The 14,015-nt window shown below is 37.5% G+C and overlaps 1 protein-coding gene and 1 long non-coding RNA gene across 5 annotated transcripts; one reads left to right on the top strand and one right to left on the bottom strand.

Moving 5' to 3' along the window:
• The first annotated feature begins 1,272 nt into the window (after positions 1-1,272).
• On the top strand, positions 1,273-13,297 carry LOC110066045 (gluconokinase-like). Of its 4 annotated transcripts, XM_089296089.1 has the most exons (8): positions 1,273-1,348; positions 1,578-1,650; positions 6,180-6,223; positions 6,963-7,053; positions 7,827-7,857; positions 9,296-9,382; positions 9,597-9,640; positions 10,397-13,297. In XM_089296089.1, exons 4-8 carry the CDS (start codon positions 7,013-7,015, stop codon positions 10,806-10,808), a joined length of 615 nt encoding a protein of 204 aa, XP_089152215.1. In that variant the 5' UTR covers positions 1,273-1,348; positions 1,578-1,650; positions 6,180-6,223; positions 6,963-7,012; the 3' UTR covers positions 10,809-13,297. The 4 variants fall into 4 exon arrangements, with proteins under 4 accessions (XP_089152215.1, XP_089152213.1, XP_089152216.1 ...); XM_089296087.1 differs by lacking the exon at positions 6,180-6,223; XM_089296090.1 differs by lacking the exons at positions 1,578-1,650; positions 6,180-6,223 and having other exon boundaries at positions 1,299-1,348.
• On the bottom strand, positions 2,147-9,300 carry LOC149108521 (uncharacterized). The gene is made up of 2 exons (XR_016209190.1): positions 9,005-9,300; positions 2,147-2,595 (listed from the first exon to the last, which is right to left on the bottom strand). It is a non-coding gene; the product is annotated as an uncharacterized LOC149108521 (long non-coding RNA).
• Positions 13,298-14,015: the final 718 nt, after the last annotated feature.

Here is a 14,015-nt window from a genome sequence, read left to right on the forward strand (position 1 = left end):
TTCGTGTAAAATTCTTCTCGTTTGAACCCCTGCCGGGAGGGGTGGACTCCCATATAAAAAGGAAGGGCGAGCACGTCGTAGCTTTCAGGGGTTAAAATGGCGGTTTTGGTACCTTGTAGGGGTAAAACAATTTCAAGCCACGCCCAAAAACAGGATCTTGATCCCTCTTAGGGGTTCTTTTAGCCTGCGTAGCAAGCGTCTCCGTGGGGTTGGAAGCAAAGAAAGACCGAGGAACGGGATTTTCGGTGTTTTGTCTGCGCGGAAAATGGGGCGAGAGCCCAAAAAAAGAAAGGGGGGGTTGGGAGAGGGGAAGGAAGGAAACCCTCCCCTCCCCCTCCCCCCTCTTTCACTCGCTCCATTTTTCGCGCTGTAATTCTTTGCTCCCGAACCCCACAGAAACGCTCGCTACGCAGGCTAGGGTTCTTTTCAAAATTTCCGACGAGCACCCACGTCTTTTTTTTATATATGGGACTCCTCCTCGGCGTTTGAACCCAACCGTTTGGCATCAGTTCCAAAAATTGCTTTATACTCGAGAAAACGCAAGTAGCCTTTGTAAGTTCTTGAAGTTGTCCGTAATCATCAGAGGCGGAAAAAGTGATTTTTAGTCTGAAAAGTGATTGTAATTCCTGAAGTTGCGTGGGCTGCATTGTAAAACGGCCATCAAAGCTTTGTTTACGTCAGTGTTTGTCAGACGTCTAATCTTCCACATCAACGGGAGAGGGATTGAATTTCTGCAACCTGCGGGCAAATATCAGTGATATTCATCTGTCTGGTACCACATGTCGTGCGATATCACTTTACTGAATCACGTAACTGTAATAAGAAAAATAAATTTATGAAAATCAGGTGTACTTGATAAAAGAAAATAAACAATGTATCATCAAAAGGTGAGCTGTCTCGGCATGTTTCTGCGCCAGTTCATTTGGAGAATTTGACTTTTAACTGAAATTATCAGCAAGACCGTAACTAGTAACAAGCGAACCAAGGCACTTGCCTCGGTAAAACGTTTAAATTTATTTAATTTCGCGTAAGAGGCTATGTAAGCTTATTAAAAAAAAATAAAAGTAAAAGAAGCTTTTTGTGGTAGTTACTTGGTAAGAATTTTAGTCTGGCTTCGGCCGTGATCAATTCTGAGCAAGAAGTTCATTCTTTTGACATTTTTTCGTCGGACCATAACAAACCGGCAAATGATGTGGACAAGTCCCCTCCTTGTATTGACCGACAAAGCTGTTCAGCGGTTTTAGCCCTGAAAAGGCGCGGTATGACAGGGTCGGGGAGTCCTGGGATCCAAGGAGCTGCACAGCTGTTGAGAACGCTGACAAGGGTCCTGAGAGGGTTTCTTCCTCGGGTAAGGCTTAGTAGAATTTTTTCCTTGATATAAGTATTATTCCGAATTTTTTTTGCAGTAGAGAAAAATATAAAAAATGGGATGCAACGGAGTGCAAAGTGTCTCATATCTATCGCAAAGTGCAAGGATCGAAGAGTTAGCTTATTAACCAATTTCCTATTTTTATCATCCAATTGCAATGAGTCATTCTGGCCATCCGTTCAAGTTGTGTATATTTATTTGTCGGCAGACACTTCGCGATTGATGTGTAAATGAACTAATGCACTGGATTTTGGGTCGTCCATTTACAGATTTCTTCTCAGGTAATCTTAACACTTTGAGTTAAGCTAGATATGGCTAAGATCTTTGAACGAGCTAGCTTTAATTGACCTAAGAATAAGCCTATGTTGAGATTTTGATGCAGCAGCGAATAACTAAATTGGATGTCAGAAAAAGGACAACCCGGTGATTACTTTTTAAGTTCAATTTAGAGATGCAGCGATCTTGATAAGCAAACAATGACTTTATTTTATCAGCAGTTTCAAAAGCGAAGTAGAATTTGCTGCGGATTAAAACGTTTTGAATGAAAAGTAGTGTTGTGGTTCACCATATTATGCGACGTCTTCTAAAAGTACGTGACGGCGTTTTCCGCCTGATGTTTCTCGTCTTCTGGTATCTACAGATTTTCGGTTTCACATGTCAGGTTTCGGTGGAGGTTTACAATCACGTATGATAATGAAACTGTGGCTTTCGATTTTGTCGTGATTTGAAGAGAATTATCATGCATGGAATGAGGCACAAATACAAGCTCACTTGACGTTCTCGTCTGCAATATCATAAATTATTTCCTTTCCTTGAGCCAGTATTCATACAAGTTTTCTAAAGGAATTTTCACATTTGGCAAGCATTTTGCTCTCTTAAAGAAAACCAGAGTTTTTCCATGAAAAAGTGCCCCATGGGAGTTAAATTCAAAATATAACTGTAGTATGTACGGTGCCGTCATATTGAATTATTGATTAAGTTATTTAATGAAGACCACTGTCGTTATTACTTCAATTCAGACATAACAAAGTCTTCAGATTGCACATGTTGCCCTCACTTCCCAGATAGTTTTGGCCATGTACCTTCCTAAAGTACAGGTACCTGCTGTACATGAACAATCTGCCAAAAAATGGTTTTCTATTCTCCTGTATAAAATTCAGATATATTAGCTTCCCTCTCTTCTGATGGTAACCATATGACATGGTGACTGGCAGTGTGAGCTAAATCTGAAAGAAATAGAGCACCACGTGTTGATATCATAAGAACTCCCCTCCAAGTCTTATGGAACCTAGCCATGCTTCCTGGAATGAAGAGCATGGATTTAAATCTATTAAACTTCCAACTCTTAGATTCTTACTGCACATTCTAATTAAGCCACTTCTCAACCATGCATGTACAAATCGGAGCTGGTATTTACAGGAAGGACACTTAAACCATGCACCCCTTGCCTTTTTTGTACATGTTTTTTGGTGACTTTAGAATGAAGGGTCTTTATGTAAATGTACCAGATTAGCAATTTCCGGTGTAAAAACGCTAAATACTCTTCTTAATTTGATGCACCTTCGTCCCATAGTCACTAAAAAAAGGTACAAAAAACGTCAAATGTTGATGGTTCATGTGCCCTCTCTGTAAAATGCTGACGTGTGTTACGTACTTTTTATCTATCCACTTTTTATTACCCATCCTTTTGTGACTGCTACTTTAGGGCAGCTAGTACTGTACATGAACTGTCTTTTTTATGGGCCAATCTACTTAAATAACAGAATGATGGTGGACAACACTTTTTGCAATCAAAATTCTGTGAAACAGTTCTTTGTATTCTGCATTCCTACTTTGTTTACATTATTTACTACATAATTAAGAAGCTGCATGTATACAGAGTGTCATTTCAGTAAATTAGCCTGTGCAGCAATTATGAACAGGGAAGGGAAAGGGAGGTGAAAATGTGACAAGAAGCAGGATTTGCATTATGTGGCCAATTTCCAAGTAATCCGATCATGTCAACTGTCAATACATTCATCAGTCAGAAACGAGGGTGTACATCTCTGCATAATAGTGTTGGCTTTACACAGATATATCATCGTTTACTGGCAAACACAAATTATCATCCACCTAAGGTGTGTTTCTTCTGTAAAGTGTTAGAAGAGGGAGCAAAATAAGTAAGAGCATCTAGCATCTAGCATCTGTCCTTCTTGTGCCTCGTGTCACATAGGGCCTTTTGCAGAAGTTCTCCAGTTTTCTTGGTCTGCTGCGATCATTCTCATTTCCTCCCATGAGCTCTACCCTGCCTCTTCCCCTTCCTTTTCTACTGTTCATCTCAAGGTTGTCTTGGGTCTCTCGGAACTCCATATGTTCTTCAATCTGATGAATGCACCTCTTGCTTTGGATAGTCTGTTCGTAAGGTCTTTTATTGCACCTCCTTCTTTACACACTTTCGCTCCCAAGTATGCATGTGAACTCATCAATGTCCTCAATATCCATTTATTTTAAAACAGTCTTGTCTTGGTTTCTTGCATTGATCCTCGTCATTTTTGTCTTTTCTGTATTGATCTTGAGCCCCACTTGTCTGTCTTCTTCCATCTTTGTTGTTTTATTCTGAATCTGCTGTTTGGTAGAGGGAATTAGGCTATATCATCTGTGAAATCTAAGTCGTCAAGTTTGGATATTAACCTCCATCTAATGCTGTCCTTCATGTAATGCTGTTCTCACCATTTCCGACCGTTAATCGTCTGTCAACTCCTCCCCTTATTTGATCTATAATAATCCTACCTAGTATCTTCCCTACAACAGACAGCAATGTTATCCCTCTTGAGTTCTTGCATTCCCTTAGATTACCTTTCTTTACCAGTTTAACAATAAGCCCAAGCCTCAGGGATCCTTTCATGGTTCCATATCTTTATCATCAATTAATGCATTTTCTCCGCTGAAAATTCTAAACTTGCTCTCAATGACTCAGCTGTGATGGAGTCAATCCCTAGCCCTTTGCCATTTGTAAGTCCTTTTATTAGAGAGCAATATAGTAATATTATTGTTGCATATTCTGTGGAATTGAGTTTGTTTCTTCTGATGGCATGGTTTAGGTTAGACACTCTAGGTACACTGTTGATGGTATGTTGTTATTCCCTTGGTTTCAGCTGTTTGCCAAGGCAGGTCTAGATTGTATGCATCCATTGGCTGTCCTTTCATTTGAAGAGAACGCTTATCTGAATGCTATAAGGCTTTAACTTAAAGAAAGAGCTCCTATAGCAGGTGTGCCTTATTGCCTCCTTCCCAGTCTCCCCTCTCTTCCTTTCTCTTCCCATTATTTCTGTTATACAGGCAACAATGAACTATAGACTCAGTGTCATAAGTTTTAGAGGGTTGTTACTTTTGAATGGTCACTGCTCTTGGGATTTACCAGGGTAGGAAAAAAAATTGAAATCTTGCCCAATAGGCCAGTAAATTTCAGTTTTCACTTGTCACCATTGAAATTTTACTTACTAGCATAGAGCCAATATGATGGCAATCGTAGGAGAAACACAAACAAAGTATGCTCGGATTTTAATTAATTCATACTTTCAAATCATCTTGCAGTCTTGATAATTGAAATAGTTTCTGACAGGAACTACAGAATACAGGGTGACTTTTAATCATCCACCAAATGAGCCAGCTTGTATGGCTCGTTTGCTCCTTTGTCATCCACTGCTGAGCCAAACAAGCCACTTAATATATAGGCCTAGGACTTGACACATAAACAGATTATTCCTCGTTTTTTAATCCACTGCCAAGCCAAATGAGCCACTAAATATATAGACCTAGGATAGGACATGACCCACCTAGATTAGCTCAGCTATGTGCAGGCATGTTATAATTGTATTTTTAATTTTAAAACACAATAAAATGTATGTATATGTATTTAACGCATATAGATTATTCCTCATCCTTCATCCACTGCCGAGCCAAATGAGCCACTAAATATATGCACCTTCAAAAGTGGCCCTGTATTGTGTAGTTGCTCTGAAATTATCATAAATTTATCAAGCTAACATTTTTCACCATGACTTGAACGACTACTGAGGCAGATTTTACTTGTCTGCTGCACCACTGTGTATTTTCACTCACCCAAGAGAAAATTCTACTTGCCTCAGGAAATCAGACCTGAGTGTTTTTTCCTGCTCTTTTTACTTTTAAAAAAGTCATCAAATTTTATCTTGCAGCTTTCAAGGGGTCACAACTTTCTGGGGGTCATTGAGACATAACCTTCTGAACTCTATTGTGAAGTGACTATTACAAAATTTAAATGCAAAACATTTAATGCTTTACATTCAAACACAATGAAAGTAGCTGGACAGGTGATGGCCATGGTAAAAGGAAGTATTTGTCAGGTGTTGGTGAAAAAAAAAATACAAGTGCACTAGGAAAGTTGCATGTTACAATATCATTTATAAGCTAGGGTTACTAGTTTCGACCCTATTTATGTCAGTCACATGAAATGATAATAGTAAAAATTGCAGTAACGTTTTAAAATTGCTGAAAATTATATAGTTTGTTCTTGGCTAGCAAGGCTGAGCTAGTAAATATTATTATCAGGGGGTCAAAGTACAAAGCTTAATCCTGTTTTTTTTTTTCACTCCAAATGCTGCTACGGTCTGGGAAAAGAAGGACCGTAATTAAAACACCTTTTGTTTGTAATAGGAAGGAAGTCTACCTTGTGTACTGCATTGCAGACATGTTTGTTTTCAAATAAAAGGAGTTTTTGCATAGTTATATGTAATAAATTCAGACAGATTCACTTGCTTACATGTCTGTTTGAATGTTTGCATCTTATAAGATCCAGTAAGGTTACAAGTCAAGCTGTTGCTTTTACTTAAGAGGGTAGGAATGTTCTTTTAATTTTTTGTGATAGTTTCTTTATTTAAACAGTCACTTTACACTACCTTTTTTCCCCCTTGGATACCTTTTAGTTGCAAACAACGCAAAATATTCATGGTGGACTACCATAGTAAAAAAAAGGTGTACACATGGCACTTCAGTTTGTGTTTCCATTTAGTATTTCTGAAAAAGCACCAATACACCTAATAAATATTTTGACATTTAAATGCAGTATTTTTGTCAAGAAAAACCAACTCTTATTTGTATTTGAAAATGATAAGATAAAAAGGCTGGTCCTCAGTTAAAAATGTAACTTTCACTCTTTTTCCCCTATTTGAGTCAAGTAGCTGCATAGGGGTAAATGGTGTTTCACATAAATGCTGTGCATTTGTTCTGTGTGCAGTGCTTATACAAAGTTGGTGCCAATTATTACTTTTGCGGTCATGTATGAATACTTACTCTAGGGTGCTATTGCTTGAGTAAATACAGTTATCAGTTGATACACCCTTATATTCAGTAGAAGTTGTGGTTTGTGGAAGGTAAATTTTAAGTAGAGCTGAAACTGTAAGACTTTCAACCTCAGCAGAAATTTGTTTACTGTAGGTAGGTTAAGTCAAAGTAACAGCTTTGAAACATACCCCAGTTTCCCAGTTTGCAGCCTTCACAGCTACTGAAATTGCAGTTTTATCAGTAAATGATTGTTTGGCATATCTTATGTTACACATATTATTTACCGTTATAGATTGGATACAGTGTATGTAACCTGGGCACAAAACATCATTGTTCTCTAACATGGTTGTTGTGCTGATAACAGGAGTCTGTGGAAGTGGAAAGTAAGTATGATTGTTCCATGAAATAAAATACAGTATCTCAAGAATGAAGTACTATTTTGAAGATTTGCCAGATGATGTGTATCCGTGATTGAGTGTGGATCAATACACGCAATCAACATTCGATTGACAACTTAATTAACATTCAATTGACATCTTGATCAATACTTTTGTGAGACTAGACAGTTGGTATAGTTGGCCGAACGTTGACTGACCCATATCTATCGAGCGACACTTAGTGGTGGGCCTGTGAAAAGTAGTTGACTCTCAACCAACTGTTGAACTGAGATGTTGATCAAGTGTTGACGGAGTATCGATCGAGATGGCGATCAACTGTTGATTGCGATATCAAGTGAGTGCAGATCGAGGGTCAATCCTAGATATCGATCAACAATTGGCTGCAGATGCCTTAAGCACATGATCTGATTTGCCAGTAGTTAAATATTTCAATATCAAAGCTTCAATGTTGCTTGTTTCCATCCCTAGCCATCATAGTGAATAAGCCAACCAAAATATAATTTAAGCCTTTTAAACAAAGAAAAGGCCCAGCCACTTATTATCAGAAATTATTTCATTGTCATCATCATCATCGGTCCTCATTGTGCCATGGGACACATAAGGCCTCGAATTTCTTTGTAATGCCTATTTATTGGGAATGACCATCCACAAACCTTTTCATTCCAAGCTTTTACAAAAGATTTGCACTGTAAACAACAACGATTGCTCTGTTTGTGATTTATTAATTTTAACTGCTCATTCTGATTATCTCTATATAGGACAACTGTGGCGCGAGCTTTGGCAAAGAAGGTGGGTCTTGGAAATTTGTAATTTGAGACCTTTTTAATACATGATGTAAACAAACATACCAAATAGATTGTGTATTTTTTGTAGCAGTATTTTCTGAATTGTTCATTTTATTTATTATCACATTTGCATCAGTTTACCTCAATTTCACGTAGAAATGCAAATTTTTCAATCATTCACTGGTTAAGAAATTTTGAGCTCTTTTGTTTGCAAATAATTCAGAACAAAAATCTTTTTTAGTTTCAGAGATACAGGGAAAAATAATTTTGAATTTGTAAGTACCATCTGAGCATTGACAAGTTCCTGTCATCCCTAGTTATTTATTTACTGCCAAAGGCCGCGAGAGTGCTGCTTCCTCAACTGCAATGTGTATTAATTACTCACATTGCTCAATTTATGGCTTTTCACACATACAATCCTCTAGTTCTCTGAAGTGTTATCCATAGCTTGTTTGTTTGTGTATTTGTTCTCCATTTCAATATCAACAACTTCGATGCTCAATGTTTAATGTTCAATGACTGGGATTCACTGTACTGTAATTGGCTATGCTGTAGTGGTCTCCCTGCCTAATGACTTTTGATGTATATAAGTTAAGAATTTTAGTTAGGCTAAGGTAAATAAAGAAATGGAAAGTATCATGGCTGAATAACAAACTGTAGTTTCCCACTCTGATTTCACAGCAGGCAATCTCTTGTCACATCCAGGTTCATAAAAGTTCTGTTGAGTTTCTGTCATTTGCAGATTATCCTCGATGCCACAATTACTGCAAGCCAATCCTTGGAGTTAACTTTCAAAACTTAATCAAATCTAGTTCACTTGTGTGTCATCAATCTCTTAAAGCCAGCAAAACTGGAAAAGATAAATTTTCTGTATGTATCATGAAAATAAAAATTTTTGAAATGAGTGCTTTTTAACCCACTGACATCTGTGCGTGCTGTAACTTGCTGTGACGATCATTGGCCTTCGTTCCACCTCTGACATCATCACCTTTGACCAAAATTGGCATCACTTATACTCAAGTTTGCAGGAAAAGATCTTTTCAGTGATACCCAAATCAGAGTGACAGGGTCAATTGAGCCTGAAATATGCACGAAAATGCTGAAGAAATTTGAGTGAAAAACTTGGAGCAAAATTTCCCTCAACTACTTACCACTTCGCTACTCCATGGTAAGAACTGCCTGTCTTGATGATGCTTTCTTGGGAATTCTTGAATGGGAAGCAAGTCCAGTAGAAGGTCAACCACTGCAGCAAAAAGATAAGGAAAGGAGAAAAAGGAAATGCCAAAAAAACTGAAAAGCCTAGAGACATAGAGCCTAGAGTCACTTTCTCATCCAAAATCCCAGACCACTAGATTCAGAGTCCAGCGCACTAACTGTCAGAGTCCACCATGTCTCCCTAAGGTTGTAGAGCTGATTTGTTATTTTCTTTTGTCTTCTGACAGTTGTCATGCCCTTACATGGATGCAGACAATTTCCATTCACAAGGTAACATCACAAAAATGAAGCAAGGAACCCCACTCACTGACGAGGTATATGCCATGACATTATAGTTGAACCCTCCAGATTCTTTCAGGTGCCATCAAGGTCAACCTGGTGGTCCAAAGTATTTTTACTCACCTATGTATAGTAATAGTGCGTACAATAATATTACATATTAAAGTCATATCTTGTATTGTAAGTGACCACCTAAAGGGTTGAATATAGGTGGGTCTCTAAGAGAAATATCTTTTGTTATGATTTTAGGACAGACAACCTTGGCTCCTGGCTTTGCACAAAGTTATTGAAAGGTATTCATGAATAATATCTGTTAGTTATAATTTGTTTAATGTACTATGACTGAGGAAAAATCCAGGGCAGGAAATAATTATTTCAATATATTGGTCAAGCACCCAGCCTGATAACTGAAATTACTCCAGATTGTAGTGGTATATATTGAAGTACTAATGTCTGAGTTTGTCACATCTGGAACAAAATTTGAGTGTTGAAAGTCTCTGTTTGAGACTTTTTTGCTGATGGAGTGGTAACCTTTCTCTGTTCTACAAGGACATCACAAGAGAACGAATCCTTTTAAATATGACCAAATTAGAGTAATCCTATAACTAGCAAAATGTAACTGACAGGTGTTGATGGACACTTACCCAGCCCAGTTATTCTAGTAAATGTTTTACTAAATTTTTAAATTTGTATTATAATTAATAAATAAATGTAAGGTTTGGCATCTAAATCACCAGTCTGCAAATCCAAAAGTACAACAAACCCAGCTAGAGATTTAAACATGGGATTTCTGATTTTCAACTTCGGCATCCATTGTTCTCCCTCTCCTGTTGCTGACAATGTTAAATCAACGCGTGCACACTATAATGATAGATTGCTCTGCACTTGCCTATCAGAGAAGTAATATGTACATGTATATGTAGTAATATGCTAACAACTGGGGAAAGCTGTTAGTGGTAATGAAGATTACAGAAGGCAAGTACAGAACTTGCTAAATGTATTGAAACAGTGGTAACGTTCAAACTGAATTCTACCTTTATTTGCTCTAGGTGGAGCAAGCGATCTGAATCTGGGGTGCTTGCTTGTTCAGCTCTCAAGGAACAGTATAGGCAAACAATTATCCTTGGAGCAGAATCAAGCTCTGAAATAAAGCAACAGTACTGCTCCATTGGAGACAAGAGACAGAAGCTCTCACGGCCTTTACCTTTTTACTGCCTTGTCGTCCTACTTCAAGGCTCTAAAGACCTGATAAAGGAGAGAATGGAAAAGCGTCAAGAACATTTTATGCCTACAAATTTGCTGGATTCACAGTTTGAAACTCTAGAGGAACCAAAGAACTGTGATTTGTACTCAGCAGTTAATATCTCAGTGGACCAAACTGTTGAGGAAATTACAAATGAAATTTTACGGGCCTTGAAAGCCAAATGTGGTGTAAGGGTATCCATACATAGCACGGTATAGGGAAAATAAATTTGTACTTTTATAAGGAAAGATTGGCTTTGCTCACGCAAGGGAAAGAGCAGGAGGTCAGCAAGGTTACAAAACTTTGACAAGTGTAGTTACATTGCTTGAATGTATTTTTTCACTGGAGTCAATTCAAAATTTTTGCACTTCTAGTAATTCCAAGGCAGCTGTAGTAAAACAGCTTGATCTCTTCTCATAAGTATTGGAAGACCTTTTTACTCCTTCAAAGACACATGGGCTGTTTGAGAAGATGGAATATACTGTGAAAAAGTTTGGAAGTCCAGGTATGGGGTCATTATTCTTGTCTCTTGTGCCTGGACTTGGCCTCACAAAGCCAAATTGTTTCCTAGTTCCATTTAAGCCTCTGTGGAGGAGGGACGTTGCAAGAAGAGCTGTTGATAAAGACATTGATCCAAATTCAGGTAACTGAATGTAGCTCAACCCACTATGTTTCTGGATTGAGTGTCTTGACAAAAAAAAAACTCTGGATTTATAGGTAATCACATGATTTCAATAGCAATTAGAAAGAAACAAGTAAGAGTGAATTTTTTTCAAAGGCTTACAAAATTGCATGTCAGCCCGTAAGCTGAGTGCAATTTGGTAGTCTGAAAAATTTACATTTATTAATAATACACTTTAAGATAGAATATTTAAGGTCTTTGCCATACATTGTGTATGTAGGCAGGCTGCCGTACCCTTGATCTTCCAAATATCTTCAACAATGTCTGAAGCCTTTGGCAAACTTCTGATAATATGTTGGAAAATTTTTGGATAATTACACCAATAAGTACTTTGACTAATCTGTTCTTAACTCTTTCAATTTTTTAAACTGTAGTGGAAAGATGTTAAAGTAGAACCAAAATAATTATTGAAACAGAATGATGGTAGTCAAGCAGATTTTTTTGTATTGGAATAATATTATAAATCACTTACAATTACCTTGCAAAAGTGCAATTTTATATGAGAAGTAGTTTCTGAAACATTCAGCTTCAATCCAATATTATTTTTTTAGAGCTCCAATCTTATTAAATAATAAATTTTTATTATCTCATGTAAATTGTAGAACCTTTTTTGAAAGAGATTAGGCACATGTAGGGGTAAAATATAGTGAAAATAACTTAACTTTTGAAAACGGACAAAATGTTAAAATCAGATTTTTGAGATGAATTGCTGTTTAGTGATTAAGAAGTGCCCACTCCCCACTGAGTACCCATGATTTATTTGAGAACTGCCCCTTCCTCCCCGGGGGAGACTCCCATATAAGAAGGGCAGGGGTACTCGTCATACCTCTTAGGAGTTAAAAAAGAAGATTTGGTAGCTCTTAGGCTGTTCAGCCTCTAAAGGTCCACAGCAAGAGCTTTTGCAGTACCTTTTAGGGTGCCGAGCCAAAGAAAGTCAGTGCCAGTTTATGTGTTGTTTAAGAATTGGTACCTCTAAAGGGTAAAAAAAAATTCCAAGCCATGCCCACAAAACAGGATCTTGGTGCCTCTCAGGGACTTTTTTCAAAATTTCCGACAAGCAATCCTGTCCTTTTTATATGGGGTTCCCCCCACCCCAGACTGCTCCCTTCCAATCTTCCAAGGAGTGTTCATTGTGAAGGTGAAATTCAAGGTAATTGACAAAGAATAGTTTGACTGATTAGAGGAGTGAGTTATGTAGTCTACATTCTTAACAGAATGTGATATGGAACATAAATTGGGAAAAAATTAAACATTCAAATTCTGTCATGGCTGTGAGAGCCCCTACTTCGACAGTTTTTGAATTGAAGTAATCTGTTGTTTTTCACTGAAGCGCCATATCACATTCTGATATTTATGTCCAAAACGAAATGAGCACCCTGCCACTGAAGTGCCCTCCCTTGAACTTAACCAAAAGTAAATAAATACCACAAGAGCTAAATTTAATCAATATTCAGGACATGGACCAGAACCAGTATTATTTTCGCTTCTGGCTCAACCTTAGTCGATAAAAATGTGAAGAAATCTTGAGCAATTGTGCCCCATCAAATGAACTCAGACTTGCTCAGGTCAACCCATCTGTTGTTTTCTTCTAATATTTATATGGTTATATGAGTGGCACCATAATACCATGCTTAATATTATAGTCTGAACATTATGTAATAATGTGTTCTCAAAAATAAAATAGAATAAAATAGTAAAATTAAGGATTAGAAGTGATATAATTTGATAATTCTCTCAAAATTGCATGAGCCATAAGCTAGGCGAGTGCAAATTTAAAAGAATTCTATGAGTATTGCAAATGTGCAAGCTTCTGTACGACTACTCATTTATTATATGACTGAGGAACTTATTACTACATCTTCATTAATTTGTAATGCAATTCCAAGATTAAAGATAAATCTGCCTTCTCTCAGCCAATCAGAATGGAGTAACTTCTCAGTCATGTAATAATTTAATTCTTTGTAATACATATACTTACACTTCTAGCGTACCATTAAGTAATAAATATTATAAGCTTTTTGCTTACTGTTGATTTTTTTCTTGGGTGTTGTAGCTGCTTGTTTTTTGGGGGTTCATTGGGGGATTGAGGTGCAGGATAAAACAGTTGGAAGTGATGACAGTCAAAACTGGTCCAGTATTCCTGTCAGTGATGAAGAACTAAATTTTGATTTCATTGTTTGTTTCATTTGTTTCAAAAGAACATTCAATGTTCATTCTAAATGTGGGATACTGAACAGAAAAAAAAAAATCAAATGTGCATTACTTTGCTTTGGGATGAAGGCTTGGCCAGTTTTGATTGAATGCTGTGTTTTGCAATTGACAATATTAGTTGTACTCGAAGAATACTGCATGATAGAACTCTAAGCAAGCTGAGGACAATCAATACTCCCTTCTGATTTAGCAGTGCTTGGAAGATGTTCAGTGTGTAAGTACTTTGCATGTTCCTTCACAGGCCCTTGGCTTTCTTTGCTCCCAGAGTACTGGGTGTGGCTGCATGGCCTACTGTAGGTTGCACTTCAGTAGCTTTCACCAAGATATACCAATGCATGTCCTAGGTTTGCATGCATATTCTTACTTTACTTTTCTCTGTGTTGGTACATCATTTACTGTCTTGCAGCACGGTGTCTGATAGGTAAAGCTATATTTAACAGGTCATGCATTTCAGTTGACTGGCATGCCAACAGCTGGGTGGTGTCTGTCTATTACACCAAATCTGTGTTGGACATTGATTTGATTAAACAGG

This window comes from Orbicella faveolata, unplaced genomic scaffold (assembly GCF_042242905.1).
Source record: "Orbicella faveolata isolate gen_17 unplaced genomic scaffold, um_ofav_v1 contig_26, whole genome shotgun sequence".
NCBI lineage: Eukaryota > Metazoa > Cnidaria > Anthozoa > Scleractinia > Merulinidae > Orbicella > Orbicella faveolata.